The 16,444-nt window shown below is 41.9% G+C and overlaps 1 protein-coding gene across 1 annotated transcript in view; it reads right to left on the bottom strand.

The window, feature by feature from the left end:
* The window catches only part of IQCH (IQ motif containing H), a 144,057-nt gene that overhangs the window by 90,871 nt on the left and 36,742 nt on the right, over positions 1-16,444 (bottom strand). Inside the window, exons 4-5 of the mRNA XM_056128076.1 lie at positions 15,732-15,798; positions 757-840 (exon numbers count right to left, since the gene is read on the bottom strand). Of these exons, the coding sequence (XP_055984051.1) occupies positions 757-840; positions 15,732-15,798 (151 nt within the window). The remainder of the gene's footprint in view (positions 1-756; positions 841-15,731; positions 15,799-16,444) is intronic.

The following is a 16,444-nucleotide window of genomic DNA, read 5'->3' as shown; positions in this document are numbered from 1 at the left end:
AACAAAAAGAAGTTCCTATTTGGTGTCTAATGAAAACTTAGCCTTTGTTTTATTTGGTGTTTGGCAAGTAGCATCCATCCTGATTCAATATGATTGCTTAGTTTTTGCCTAATCTGACCCTCAACACAAACCTCTTTTTCCTCTCCTGATTACGTCTTACTTCAGCTGCCTATAGCTGCCTTTGGTCTCTGATGGGACCAAACTGGTCCTTAGATCTTGGATCTTGATTTTTACAAAGAGGTATCTCTCACCGCAGGAATGAATTGCTTAAAATTCCCTCCATTAGCTCATCTTGTTTTCTAAGAACTAAATGACATATATTGAAGTAAGAAAAGCTCTTTTTGCAAATCTCTTTTCAGTTCCCTCTTATCTTGACAATGAACACCCAGTGCTTTGCTTGTTTAACACCATCCAGATAATAGACCATCTTGACACACATACAAAAGGTTGACTTTACCCACTGTAAGATCCAGTCAATGAAGATCTAGGGCATTGGAAAAAGAATCCTTAGCCAAAGCTGCAAAAAAAGATAATGTAGGAAAATCACCCAACTCTGTTGGTTAAAATGTCATTTTTAAAACAAATTCAAGTTGAGGTCACTAGAAGTCTACTCTTTCAGAGAAAACATTCAATTGCCCTGCAAGTAGATCAGAAATTCAAGCTCTTCCTTTTTAGGGGGAAAGGATTTTTTGGTAAATGACATTTTTATCAACACGCATGTTCCAAAGAGGTGCGTTTGTGTGAAAGCATCGGTACCTCTGATGTCACAGAGTCGGCCCAGCTGCATGTTCTGTAGAGTATTGAAGTCAGCTGTGCATCTCCGGACAGGCTGGGCATAGCCTGCAAGGAAACAAGGGGTCAAAATCCAGAAAGAACAAGAAGAGAGAGACAGGCAAAACAGTACTGGGAAATTTTCAGCGCCACCACCCACAAGTCCAGGAAAGAACTGTTTCACTTTTTACAAGGACAATATAACTCCTAAGAATGCTGGAGGTGCTGAGCAGGGATGAACAGGACCCCAGAGGAGGTGTGGAGTCAAATACTGGGCAACTGAGAGGCTCCTTCTCATTCACCGTTCAATACCAGAATGATGGACATTTTCTGACATTCAACATGGGTATTCAGAACAACATAAAAAAAGAGAATGATGTTTAGGGTTAAAAAACAAAGACCAGCCCAAACCACTGCTTTGCCTTTTGAACTTGGGCCTCCTAAGAGGTGTCAGAACCATTCTATAAAGGGACACAGAGATCCCAAAGCCACTCCTAAAATATGCGGGGTCAGGAGTATGTGCATATATTCTACATGCCAGGGACACGTGCCTCATCCATACAGGCAAAAAGAATTTTATTGTGGTCCATGTACTGCTTTATCCTGACTATAAAAAGCCTGTTTGCTTTTCTGCTCGCTGGAAGACAGAGCAGAAGGAACCACTGCGTTTTTATCCAAAAATCCCCCACAAAATAAACAGGGGCAGCAATGTTTGCCGCTGATATTCTAGGGGAGAGATCTATAGGGATGACAGCGTTCGCTTAGAAAGCAGCAGCGAACAAGCAGGTGTAATTGTTTATATGAAACTCAACGATTTGGAGGTGCAACTCGTTTTTTCAAATAATAAAAATTGCTCTTCACATTTGGAAAAGATGCTTTCATGCCTCCTTGTGGCTAGCGAGCCCAAACACAGGTTTCAAGTTAAACTGCTTATAGACAAAGTGATTCTAAAGACTGCATCTTCGAAATGTGACACAGATTTCTTTTTCAGCGTAAGGAAAACTATAGCAATGCAGGCAATGCGGCCTCAGATCAAATGAACTCTGATAATTGGCTCTTTGCTTTGATGTCCGTGTTTAAACACCAGACAACGGCTTCACATTCAACGAGTCGACAATTCATCTAAAAGTTCCTCTTTCGCTTGATGCGGCTGAACTCAAGGAACCAGAAGCAGAAGGACACATGGGTGATTCAGGTTATTTCTGAAAATTTCTTAATTCTAATATAATTTGAGGAACCGGTCCCTATATGAAAGTTAATATCATGGTGACAAACAATACCTTCCCGCGTGGTAGCAATGTCTTTAACTCTTGGGATTTTTGCACACAGTTTAATTCTATTTTAGGAAGATGGATTGTGAATAACATAACAAGACTACCAGAGGAAATGAAAATGCCTAAAGAAGGAAGTATGATTAAGAGAAGTACCCCAGAGCTCTCCATGAATGATTTCCTTTCAAATGTAAAGATAAAAGGCAGCTGAGATCTCTCATTCAGAGATGTCCAATTTAAAACACAAAGGATGTCTGATCACTTTGTTGCCTCACAGGCAGTTTGTGCTTGAGGAAGTCTGTGTTTCAATCAAGTACTTGGGGTCAGTTTCTAACAAATTACTCGGAATCTCTGTTGACACTGATCAAGAATGCACATAAAGTGTCTACGGAGGCACTTTATGATCGAATGGGTCGCTCAGTGACCCTTATAAACACACCCATTTTTAAGAATTGTAAGTAAACAATCTCAGGATACTGTAACAGAGGAACATGTAAAGTAACATACAGGAAAGCATTTTGTATACTGCAAAATGGCAGTATTTCACTGTCATGAGGTATGTACAATTTCAAAGCTCAGGACAATAACATCAGTAATGATCACACCACATTTCACAACGAGGAACAGATTTTTCTACACAGTCAAGCTAGATACAATACAATTCATGTGCTATCCGCAGGGTCCAACTCTGGGTGAGGAGGTCAGTTATTTTTAAGTCAGATTTATTTTTCTGTCTTTTATTGTTATGTCTTGTCTGTGTTGACACCTCAGTGAAAAGCTTCATCGGTGCTTAAAAGCATATGTTAAAGGTAATAATGACTTAACCTAGAACTGATCAAATAGATGCAGTTTGGACAGTTCAGCCGTCACACCTCGTGGCAATGAAACATCCCACTTTGGAATATGTCTGGTCTAGACCAGACCTCAGAGGTCAGAAGAGAAACCCTGGAGGTGGAGGACTGGGAGTTTTGAGAGATCATTTACTTCACTTACGTCATGTTGTTGAAAAGCACACAGGAACAAATGCCTTGGCTAAGATCACACAGAACTGCAAACTAGTACGCCGCGCACATACTACCCAACTAGCACTTGTAATAAATGTGATTACAGAAAGTAGACAAAACTGACCACGTCCATAGGAGATACAGTACCTTCGTCTCTTTCTCTACTTCGACTTTTAATTATTGTGGCAGGCAGAGTAACGGCCCTGCGTGTCTCTAGTCCTGGGAGAAAGATGTGCAGTTGCAGGATAAACGAAAGGCAAAGTGGTCATGAGAATTAAGGTCGCTCTCAGCCAGCTCTCAAGATTGTATCATTTGTATCACTTGTCACCCCGCTGCTCATCGATTTGCTCGAGCGGGCACCAGTAACATCTCTGTCATGAGCTCGTGTAGCCCAACGGCGTCTGCTCACTGCAGGAACATGAAGAGCCTCAAACCGTTTGTTCAGGGTCTTGATGAAGAAGTCTAACCATCTTATAGGTGGTCGCCCACGCGTCCTTTTGACATCCCATGGAATCCAGTCGGTAACAGCTCTAGTTCAGTGGTCGTCTCCGAATCACATTACGTGTCTGACCCATCTGGATTTTCGATGCCTTGGCAAACGAGACAGTGTCCCTGACTCTGGATCGTCCATGGAGATCAGAATGCCGATTCCTTCTCTCACTTGGGTGAAACATGATATTCCAAGCATAGCTCTTTTGATTCCTCTTCAGGAGACCCAAATTAAGGTTCTTAATCCTGTTTTTGTAGTACCCAGGTCTCTGAGACTATCAAGATTATCATGTTTTATTTTGATGTAGGTAGGTAGATAGGGAAGGTCCCCTCCCAAGGCAATGGCAAAAGCCAGCTCTGCAGAAAACTGGGGGAAAAAAAAAAAAACAGGAACTAGGGCCTGATAACAGCAACAGAACCAGAGAAGCTCCCGCAGAAACAAAAGATCAGGAAAGGGATTCCAAAGAAGACCACCACCACTCCCAACCCCCCTGGTAACCTCCTCAGCAACGGAATTTGACCTAGGTAGAAGCCCACGTGGGGCAGGTTGGAGAAACCCTGTAGAGGCCACCTTGAACAAAGGGAGGGCACGCATAGGCTGCCTGAGCCCACTGTGTTGAGCACGTGTGGTGCCTGAGCACATGTGTCGCCTGCATCTCCCCGCTTGAGATGTGTACTTTCATGCTCTTGTGTCTGACGCTGGGATATGTGTAGGGCTCTCTCTGCCCTTGGAGATGTCTGCATCCTCTTGAGCGCATTACTCTCTCTCTCTCTTTCTCCCCACCACCATCTCTTCCCCTCCACAACTTCAAAAACCTCCAAATAAAACCTGTTTTCACTTCACTGCTTGTCTACTCCTGAAATTCCTTTCTGCGAGTGAGACAAGAACCCAGCAACCCTGGGTCCCGGGTGGCAGAGGCGGATGGGGAGAAAGTGACTGTCTTTCTCCTCCCCACTCATGTGAGCCACCCATGGGGTCCACCAACATGAGTTTGACTAAACAACGTTATCACCAGAGTCCTGAAGAGCAGAAGAGGGAGGTGAGGGCCTGTGAGAAAATGGCTGAAAAGGCTGAAGCTACATGCTTTTGCACGTGGGAGACCTGAGTTGGATCCCTGCACCACAAGACGTTCCTCTAAGCATTGCATGGTAGGGCCCTGCTCCCCCAGCAAAATAAGAAGAGGCAGGTAGGAGAGGAGAGGTCAAGAGAAGCACATAGTGCTGGGTGGGCAGATGTGGCTTAGTGGTACAGCACAGGAGTGTGAGGCTCTGGGTTTGACCCCTGGCACTGCACTGTAGCACAGCACTGTCCTCCCATTGCTCATCAATTTGCTCAAGCGGGCCCAGTAATGTCTCCATTGTGAGACTTGTTGTTACTTTGTTTGGCATATCGAATACGTCGTGGGGAGCTTGACAGGCTTTCCGAGAGGGGTGGAGGAATCAAACCCGGCCAGGCCAGGCCGGCTGCATACAAGGCAAACGCCCTACTGCTGTGCTATCGCTACAGCTCACTGGCACTACAAAACAATAATCACACTAACCCCCTCATATCTCCCTGGTCTCTACCCCTGGTGAGGGGTTAGGGGTGGAAGAGACAGAGACAGAGACTTTCCTTGACTGTTTCTTCATGGGTGGCTTTCAGAAGCTGGAAAAGGTGAAAAACAGATTCTCTGCCACAGCTTCTAAAACAAATTGCAGGTGGCTGACACCTTGAGTTTAGCCCCTTGCAGTCATCTGAGTTGTGAGCTCAGCCCTGGGGATTGTTTTGCATCCCTAAAGTAACTATGACTTGTTATGAAAAGAGGTTCTGTCCCTTCCCTCACCCCCTGGCGCCCTCGCAGAGTTCACCCCTCGAAGCAGGCTGCTGCCTCTCCTCTCACAGAGCCCTGGGACAAAGTCCCAATCAAAACTCAGAATTAGCCCTCCTTGAACAGTTCTCCTATTATTATCTTATTTTTTGCCTCCTCACCTCACCTGCATCAGACTGACATTCTTGAAAGGAATTTTATTAAACATAGGGACATTCTTTTTTTTCTTTCTTTTTGGGTCACACCCGGAAATGCACAGGGATTACTCCTGGCTTTGCACTCACGAATTACTCCTGGTGGTGCTCGGGGGACCATATGGGATGCTGGGAATCACCGACTGTATGCCCTACCCGCTGTACTATATCTCCAGTCCTCACAGGGACATTCTTATCCCATGCACCAAGCTATTTTGTGACTGTTAAAGTCCAACTCTGGAGCTTTTTCAAGCTGATAGGCTGTGGTCTAAGGTCTCGGGTCTCCCCTCCAGTCGTTCCTCACCCCTCCATCACATTTTGTCATGGTGTCATTACATGTTTGCTTGCTTGCTTGTTTCCTTGTTCGCCCTATAACCCAACCCTGTAAGTATGCTTACTGTACTATCGTCAGTCGTCAGTCGAATGAAGGAATGAATGAATTGCCTTTGAAAAGAATTTATTTTGGGGACGAGGCAGTTAGTACAGTGGGGAGGGTGTTTGCCTTGCACGCAGCTGGCCCAAGTTAGATCCCTCGTACTCCATATGGTCCCCTGGGTACCATCAGGGGTAATCCTGAGTGGAGAACCAGGAGTGACCTCTGAGCATTGTCCAGTGTGTCCCCCACCAAAAAAAAATTTATTTTTAAGCTCCTATCCCTTTGTCTCCTCATCTTTTCTCTCTCTCCCTCCCTCCCTCCCTCCCTCCCTCCCTCCCTCCCTCCCTCCCTCTCTCTCGCTTCCCCCTGTCTTCCTGACCCCTGCCACCCCCAACCCCTTTTGGTCCTCCAGCAACCCATATGCTCATTCATGCTCACTGGTTGTCACTTCATTCCGACCTTTCATCTAGCATGAGATTGACCCTTTCCAGTCTTATCCCTCCATATAATACAAAAAAATGTCATTGCTGTGATCTCCCCCATCTGCATTTTGACCTTCCTCTGCTTCTCCCCCAAACAAGCCCTGCCTGTCCAGGGCTGCTCCTGGTCCCATGCACCCAGCCAGCTTGCTCTGCTAGGCTTGGCTTTTCCTTGGGGCGTTAGGGAACATTTCCCTAATGCCTGCCTTTTACCTGCATGTTAAGGTCATGTCTAACCTCTGGACCTGCTTCCTGCCTGGTTTTAATTCTGTGGGCGGCTGGGAAAGCAAGATTCCGGGATGAGAGATAAGAGATAGCAAGAGAAGGGCTGCTTGGAGAGCAAGTTCCAGCTTGACCAAAACTAGGGTTCCTTTTGTTTTGCTTCTGCTCTGGCGAAGTTTGGGGTTGCTTACTGAGAGGCCTTACAGAATTTTATGACAAAGATTATTCCACGACAAGATGAGATCACAGGACTACTCAAATATTTGTTGATTTTTTTTTTAAAAGCTATTCAAACCAAACTGATCCACAGAACTCTGGGTGTTTAAGTCTTCCTTTCACAGGGATGAGGCCTTTCCCTTTATTTTATGTCAGTGGTAACATAGTGTTGCAGGGAACTGAAATCCAGTAATTCTCAGAGTGGAGTCTGGGCTTGGGAAGCATCTAAACCTTTCAAGAGGTCTGGGACGTCAAAATGCTTTTCAGAATGATGTTAGCATGAGTTTGACCTTTTCTAATCTTAACCTTCCATATAATACAAAAACATCACTGGTATTTCAGGCTCCACATACAACAAAAGAATCACTACCACTGAATACTGACTTAAATTTTGACTTTGAATTGAAAATTATTTTTTAATTTTAAATAAAAACAAAATTTAAATTTTTAAAATGAAATTAAAAATTAAAGATATAGTTAGTTATATGGAAAATGCTATAAAATATAATATATATAACATATTATCTTGATAACTTGATCACTTGACAGTCCGTTATTTGAATTTGCTCGAGCAGGCGCCAGTAACGTCTCCATTCATCCCTGTCACATACTAGTGTAGCCCAATGGTGTCTGCTCGCTCCAGGAACACAAAGAGCCTCAAACTATTTGTTCAGGGTCCTGATGAAGAAGTCTGACTATCTCATAGGTGGGCAGCCATGCAATCTTTTGACATCTCATGGGATCCAGTTGGTAACGGCTCTAGTCCAGCGGTCGTCTCCAAATCTCATTATGTGTCCAGCCCATCTGATTTTCAATGCCTTGGCAAACAAGACAGCATCCCTGATTCTTGATCATCGAAGGAGGTCAGAACTCTGGATTCTTTTTCTCACTTGAGTGAAGCTGTACTCCAAGCATAGCTCTTTTGATTCCTCTTTGGGAGACCCAAATAACATTCTCATCCTATTTTCGTAGTAAATACAATGGGTCTTATAACATATTATATAGTAATATAATATATAATAATGCTATAAAATATATATTCATATATAAAATATATGAAATACCCCTTTTTTCCAAGTACTTATCTTTGTAGGATGAGTCAAGTTTTCTTTGTTTACTTCAATCAAAACTGTATTATCAGATATTGAATGCAAATGTTAGACTTCAGTGACATTCTAGTAAGAGATTAGCCCTGCAGTTCTTCTCTTCCCCTTAAAATTTTTCATTTTGTTGAATAAATATGCCAAACACAGTAACAATAAGTCTCACAATGGAGACGTTACTGGGCCCGCTACTGAGCAGACGTTACTGAGCAAATCAATGAACAACGGAGGACAGTGCTACAGTGCTACAGAAATGTATTGTTTAGGTGAACAGTGATAATTGGTTTATTACTGTTATTTAAAAACAAATTAATTACCTTTAGTGTTTTTCCATTGTAGTCTCTGACATGGAAAATATAGGTCAATACAGGTAGATGTAATTATTCATCATAATAAGCATAGCTTAAAAATGGCTAAACCACCATTTTATTATTTTTATGATAATGAAGCTGATGACAGAGTGTAGCTTTATTTTAGGATAAGCAAGGCTATTTTTTAGAGTGCAGCATAATATTATTACATTTAACAAAAAGCCCACAAGCTCTTGTTACTTGACAATCAGCTCACATTTGTTTCTTTAGATAACACCAGGGAACTCAAGCCAGCATTGCGGGGGGTCCTATTCCAAACCTATGAAAGAATGTTGATGTGGATTACTAAATGAATGCAACATAGATGAACACAAATCTGTTTTCCTTTTCTTTGAGACTATATGGAAATTTGAAAGTTTAAGGTGTATTTGGGACTATATGGAAATGTACTTTGTTCTTGATCCTGAATATCTGGGATAAAGACTTGGGACATATCTGTGAAATGCTGTCTGAAAGATCTTGGCATTACATCCATGTTGTGGATCTGTTGTGGCAGTACCAGAGGTAAACCATGGATTCCCTGGTATTTGCCAAAATCCATGTTGAACAAACAACGAAGGAAGAAATAGAATTGATCTCTCTAAATTGTCAACTCAAAAATAAAAAAGCAAAAATATGCCAATGCATTTGAAAGTAGGGGAAAATATGACTTCATACAATAACTTCATACAATAACTTGGGGGGGGGGGGAGGCTGGGGAATTTGGGCCGTATCTGGCAGTGCCAGGGATTGGGCCTGAGCCTCCAGCAGGCACTCCGCATGTTCACTTGATCTCTCTCCAAACCAGCCAGAAGACTGTTGTCTGTGCTCCTGCACCCAGCCCCTGTTCCAAAGGGAGGTCAGTGCATGTGGCAGAGAGAGTGGACTTAGGAAGCATTTGGGTTTTACCTCAGTTCAGTGGTCAGTTGTGCACAAAAGTTTTTCTGTCCTTAAGCTTTGGTAATAGTAAGGATCCAAAGGGAGTGGGCATGAGATTTAAGTGGTAAGAATGAACCTTCTACCTATGAAGCTCATTCTGGGTTCAGTCCCTCCTACCACATGCCCCACCGCCCCCAATGCCACTGGGTGCGGCCCCACAATTTTTCTTTTAATTGAATCACCGTGAGATAGTTACAAGCTTTCATGTTTGGGTTACAATCACACAATGATGAAACACCCATCCCTCCACCAGTGCACATTCCCCACCACCAATATCCCCGGTATACCTCCCCTTCCCCACCCTCCCCCTGCCTCCATGGCAGACGATATTCTCCATACTCTCTCTCTACTTTTGGGCATTATGGTTTGCAATACAGACACTGAGAGGTCATCATATTTGGTCCATTATCTACTTTCAGCACACATCTCCCATCCCGACCGATTCCTCCAGCCATCATTTTCTTAGTGTTCCCTTCTCTATTCTAGCTGCCTTCTCCCCTCCGCTCATGAGGCAGGCTTCCAGCTATGGAGCAATCCTCCTGGCCCTTGTATCTACTGTCCTTGCATGTCAGCCTCATGTTATGTTGTTTTATACTCCACAAATGAGTGGAGTCCTTCTATGTTTGTCCCTCTCTTTCCGACTCATTTCACTTAGCATGATACTCTCCATGTCTATCCATTTATAAGCAAATTTCATGATTCATCTCTCCGCCCCCCACAATTTTTAACAGTCCAGGGGCTGTAGAGATAGCACAGCTGATAGCTTGCTTTGTATACAGTCCACCCGGGTTCAATCCCCAGCATCCCATATGATCCCCTGAGCATCACCAGAGGAGTGATCCTTGAGTGGAGAGCCAGGAATAATCCCTGAATGTAGCTGGGTGTGGCTGAAAAAAAAAAAAAAACCAAATGAACAAACGAAAACCAGTCCATAGAGAAAAGAGAAAATCCCACCTCCACTGATTTTGAAGGGGTGAGAAATGTGAGTGAGAAAACTCGTTACTGGGGGTGTAATTGGCTGGCAGTGGCCTCAGAGCCCGCATACTTGGCCCATCTCATTTAATGCCAATATATTTTTAAATGCCACTGAGTTTAAGTGTAGCACCCAATAATGCACTGCAATAAAGAAGCACAGGGGTTAAATTAAAAGTGGAGGAAATAACTTGGTCAGAGAAACTAACAGCAGAATTGGTTGGTAGGTCTTATTTAGAACTGATTTTTCTACAGGAATTGGGATTCTTTGTTACAGTTATTTGACTGATAGATTTTGCTTAAAATAGACCCTAGAATCCTATTCCTGCTATGAGCCATAATAGATTATCGTGTTATAATTATATTTCATTAATAAAAGTGATAAAAACAGGCAATATCCAATTGAGAGATCAGCTTATATAATCTGAAAGAGATGACTTTCTTTGCATCATATAATAAAATTAGAGCAGATTGGGTTTTTGAGCAATTAATCAACAGTATCCTATATCTCCAGTTGGTTAAAAATAGCTATTTAAAAAAAAATCCACAAATACTATCCCAAATAAATAACCCGTCAGTCACATTTTACAAGTAAATTCTCCTCTCTAAGGGGTGACTCTGTACTGTTTTAAAGTTCATGTTATTAAATCATACATTAAAAATACATGATAAATATTTTGTGTCCAAAATAAATATTTTGTATCCAAAACATTTCTGATGGGGCTGAGGAGATCGTACCTGCTAGCACACAGCCCACCCAGGTTCCATCCACCGATCCTCGTATGTTCCTCCTGAGCCTGCCAGAAGTGATCCCTGAGCACAGAGCCCTGAGCACTGTCAGGTGTTGCCAAAAAAAAATTCTGAAAGACTATCCTTTCTGTGATCATGGGTTTGAAGAATACAGTTATTTCTGTTCAACTACAAAAAACAGTCATATACCTACAACTGCATTGCGTTATTCAGTTATTTGCTACTAAGCTTTTTTTTTTTTTCAGATTTCTAACTAGTGTAGCCCCAATCGGCCACTAGCCAATTAGTGATACAATAACTTGTAATTGTTTCTAGGATTAGTTCTGCACCATAATTGATGGCAAATTTCCTATGAAGAGAGAAAAAGAGGGCAAGGTTGCAATTTGTATTTAATACTTACCTGACTTGTCTTATATGTCTACCAACTAATTTTGATCATGGATTTCCTTTAAATTCTGGGAACTAGATTACATATATATATATATATATATATATATATATATATATATATATACAAATACACACTATTTGGGCTGGAGTGATAGCACAGCTGTAGGGCGTTTGCCTCACGCGCAGCTGGCCCGGCAGAGCCGGGTTCAATTCCTCCGCCCCTCTTGGAGAGCCCGGCAAGCTACCAAGAGTATCTCGCCTGCACGGCAAAGCCTGGCAAGCTACCCGTGACGTATTCAATATGCCAAACACAGTAACAACAAGTCTCACGATGGAGATGTTACTGGGCCTGCTCGAGCAAATCGATGAACAACGGGAGGACTGTGACGTGACGGTGACCGTGACACACTATTTATATAATATATAATATATATTAAATATACATTTGTTATATATATAAATATGCATATAGTTAAAGGGGAAAATTGCTTTATTTTCACCTACTTCATTTTTGTTTGGTTGGTTGGTTTTGGAGCCACATTTGGCAGTGTTCAGAGCTTTCTCCTGGCTCTGTGTTCAGTGATCACTCCTGGTGGGTTCAGAGGGCCATATAAGGTGTTGGGAATTGAACCTAAGTTGGCCACATGCAAGGCAAGCACTCTGCCTGCTGTATTATTGCTCCAGCCCCTCATCTATTTCTTTGTTCATAATTAGGTAGGTTAGCACCAATGTCAAAGAAGAAAAAGGAGAAAAAGCATGTACCAGGCCAAAGGCTTCAAGTTTTCCTAAGGGAAGTGAGACAAGAAGAAAAAGATTTGTTTTTGTTTTTGTTTGGGTGCCATACATGGTGGTACTCAGGGTTTACTCCTGACTCTGCACTCAGGAATCATTCCTGGCAGTGCTTAGGGAATCATACTGGGTGATGGGGATTGAACCCAGGATAGTCATGAGCAAGGCAAGTGATTAATCTCCTATACTCTTTTTAGTTGAGAAGGATGAGAGGAGAGGCTGCTAAAATCTCAAGGCTGGGACAAATGGAAACGTTGCTGGCGCCCGCTCGAGCAAATCGATGAACAACGGGAAGACAGTGCTACAGTGCAGTGCTACTCTTTTCAGGCCCATAAATGTTGTTGTTGGTGGTGGTTTTTGTTTGAGGGTCACACCCAACAGGGTTTAGGCTTGTCTCTGTGCACAGAGGTCATTCCTAGTGGGGTTCAGGGAATCCATATGTAGTGTCAGGAATTGAACCCAGGTCAGCTGCATGCATGCAAGGCAAGTTTCTTGATCCCTGAACTCTCTGACCATGTGTGTTTATTTTTTTCAGGTGTTTATTTTTAAATAAGGTTTTCAGGGTAGCCTATCTTGGTTTATATTCCTCTCCCTTAGCCCAGTATCTTGCTAAGAAATAAACATTTAAAATGCTTGAATAGAATGGAATTGAAAAAGAAAGGCGTGAGTTTGAGATTTATGTCTGTGTAGGTGATAAGAGTTTAAAGAACACTAAACTATCACTTATTGTAATGTCCACAAATAACTTTATAAACCTAAAGCATACAGTACGGAAATACATACAACTTGATCAAAGTTCATAATTATTCTCTTGCAAAAATGTAATTGAACTTTAAGAGCTTGTTCTCAGAAAATGCATGAGAACAGAGACTGGAGTGATAGCACAATGGGGAGGGTTTTGCATGTGGCAAACTCAGGTTTGGTCCCTGGTATCCCAAATGGATCCTTGAGCCCTGCCAGCAGTGATCCCTGAGTACAGACCCAAGAGTCAGCCCTGTGTACCTCTGGGTGTGACCCAAGAAACAAAACAAAACAAAAAGTCCCCAAATACCATGAAAGCCACTTTTCTTTAAAAGGTCTTGTAGGGGCCAGGGGGAGATAATAGCTTGAAAGGCTGAAGCATGTCTTTGCATGCAGAAACCCCACATTGATCCCCTTTGATCCTCCATTCTGCATGGTCCCCAGAGTACAGAAGTACAGAGTGCCTTTCTAGAAAATGAAATAAAATGTTATGGATCAGGGATATGACCAAAGTGGTATACCACATGCCTTGAATGTGCAAACCTTGGGTTTGACTTCACCACTGTATGGGCCCTTAAATGCTCCTAGGGGTGATCCCTATATCGATTTTTAAAAAGAATAAGAGGGGCCAGAGCAATAGTACAGCATGTAGGGCACTTGCCTTGCATATGGCGACCCGGGTAGATCCCCAGCACCCCATATAGTCCCCTGAGTATCACCAGGAGTAATTCCTGAGAACAGAGGCAGAAGCAACCCCTGAGCATCACTGGGTATGACCGAAAAACCAAAGGAAAAAAAAAAGGAAAGAACAAATAAGATGGCTTGTGTTGTTAACAAATGTTATTGCAATAAGGAAGACTTACCGGTTTCATATATATTTATTTAGACTACACAATTTTGAGTATGTACAATCTGGAAGAAAACTAGTTTATGAGCCATAAAATCATGCTCTCTTAATTCTAGTCTCTGGTTGTTTTTCTCCTTATTTGCTATTCGACAAGGTCTTCTGGAATTTTAAGACGTTTTCTTTTGAAGTGATTTGTTATTACCCCGTTTGCTTTCCAAATTTTGCCTCTTTGGGGCTTCCTTTCTATTGTGCTTCTCCATCGGGGCAATTACCTGGGACTTTGAATGATTTGAGGTGGGCAGAGAGGAAGAAGCAGCTCACAGAAAGCCACGTCTTTGCATCTATCAACATTATAGAGAGAGGGGCATCACACTTGTACTTCTAGGTTTGAATGAAATTAAGAATAGTAAAAACATAATTTTCCACATAATATCAGGTCAGGTTCACAATTAGTTGCAGAAGCAAAAGGCTCTTGCACCTTATTCCAAAGATTTGAGTCAGTTAATTGGGTCTGCAATTAGCTTCCTCAGTTATAATCAATTACAAGTGCAATTTCTGCGTGTGAACTAATTTTGTGCGCAAAAGTAGACCGACCTGTCAAAACAAAAGCCTAAGTCAGAATGAAGTCCAGGTCTGTTTTACCTCAGTTACATCCTAAGAAGGAGCCAATTTCTTCCAGAAGCCGCAAAAAGAAATTGGGGTCTGGCAATGTACCTCAGGGCTAGAGCACTTGCCTTGTGTCTGCGAGGCCCTCAGTTTAATCCCCTTCCCTTACAAGCACTCCTTTTCCTTAAAAAGATCAAAGTAAAATTAGTCTCTGTGTAACTCACACCATTTTCATAACTTTTGTACAAATACCTAAAGGTAAATACTTGAGAATCTAGAGAAATGTGCCTTACTTTACGACTATGAGTATTTTATTCATTTAAAGCATCTCATTTGTTTGGATCCCTTTGGTGGTTTTAATTTTGATTTTTATATTACTACTTAAATATGTTAGGTTTCTACACTGCACATAAGTTCACAAACAGATAAAGCCACACAGAAGTACAAGTAAGTTGTTCGATAGAATTCTCTCACTGTCATTCACTCACTGCATTGCTCTGTTTTAAAGGCCTGAACAAAGAAGTCCTGTGTGCCTCAGAGATTCAATGGATTTCACTGTTTGTCAAAACTCTACCAGTCAATCTGGGAAATCTGGCCTTACCCAGAGTATTTCACACACAAGTTGGATGAAAAGTCAAACAAAATGCAATAAGCAAGCAAACAAATCCCAAACATTTTGACAGCAGCTCATATTTTAAAAAGAACTTCCAATGCAAATTTCTGAAATTCCCAATGTCATTTTGGCATACCTATTTCACCACTGTGTTGCAGACAACAGCTTTTAAGTTCCCCAATTCATAAATGTAATTAAATAATTACATTAGTGCTAATTAACATGAAACTGCAGATTATTTAAGCGCAAAAAACACTATTCAACTTCTTAATTATTCTTGTTCACACAGCATTTCCTTTTGCTCAGACGCCCTAGGTGCAAATAAAGCATCCCATCTGCTCGTAATTAGAACTAAATAATTTCAGAGAATGTAGCTTATCATTTTGACTGCACATTTGATTAAAAACAGTGTACAAGCAATATCCTGGCTTATTGGCGTAACAGCCACAACACACACAAGCCCATGTTATTCTATCATTAGAGAAGATCGAAAACATTATCTGTTATTTCAGGGGGAAAAAATACAACTTTTTAGTTCATTTCATACAGATGAAAGCGAATTACAGCAAATCACCTCTCCACTGAATACCAGCCCCCACATAATGACTTTATTTGCTTAATCCCCAAATTAAACGCCATTTCGAGCGAGGGCTCTGTGTTATTACTCTCATCATGTCGAGAACATTTTCCTGCCGAGACCAATTTGAATAAAACAAGGGGCCTTCCTTGAACTCAATCAAGGAACCATAATGTGGTGGGTAATAGAGGTTGCTGATAGATTTGCAGGCAAAAGTGTTATACCTAATGATGGGATATGGATAATGGTTCTCCTGGAGGTCCGGATGCGATTCCAGTTGGCTGCCAGATGCTGAAAATCAAGAAGAGCATTGATCAGTGACAGGGAGCTGTAGTGGATTCATCTAGTCAAACTTCAGCTGTTTTTCCACTGTACAGTTAAGCCAGGCATAAATTATATTAATTGATTTAATTACATACTTAAAACATCTTCCCCAATTAATTTAATTAGGTGGCTACAGGATGCAACTGGCAGGGGAAGATTAGAGGCAGCTCACTTAATTAACAGAATATGAATGAAAAAAAGAGAAAGCAAACATAAATGAAATTGTGAGCACTAATTAAAAGGCTGTCTGCAAACTTAAATACTTTCTGACAAAGTGGTGACAGCAATGTAGACAAGACAGAATTTTTTTTTTTTGCCTAGCAAATTAAAGTGCCAGAAGGTATATATAGGGAGAAAAGGTAATGCAGTTAAAACATTGATTTTCTGACAGAATAGCCAGCATCCATGGGAAGGAACTCTTTCCCCTACCCCCCAAAAAATTGCAACAGAATTCCAGCCACAAAGGTCGACTTTTGCTGATGAGGGTTCAAAGATAGTGTGCAAACAAATGCAGGTTGTGGGCATGCAAGTTTGAGGGGAGGGGAAGGGGAGGCAGGCCCAGAGAGAGGAAAGCTAGAAAGAGAAGGAGAAGCAAAAGAGTGATGGGCTCAAG

This window comes from Sorex fumeus, unplaced genomic scaffold (genome assembly GCF_029834395.1).
Source record: "Sorex fumeus unplaced genomic scaffold, SorFum_2.1 ptg000063l, whole genome shotgun sequence".
NCBI lineage: Eukaryota > Metazoa > Chordata > Mammalia > Eulipotyphla > Soricidae > Sorex > Sorex fumeus.
This window is presented reverse-complemented; position numbering and strand designations above follow the sequence as displayed.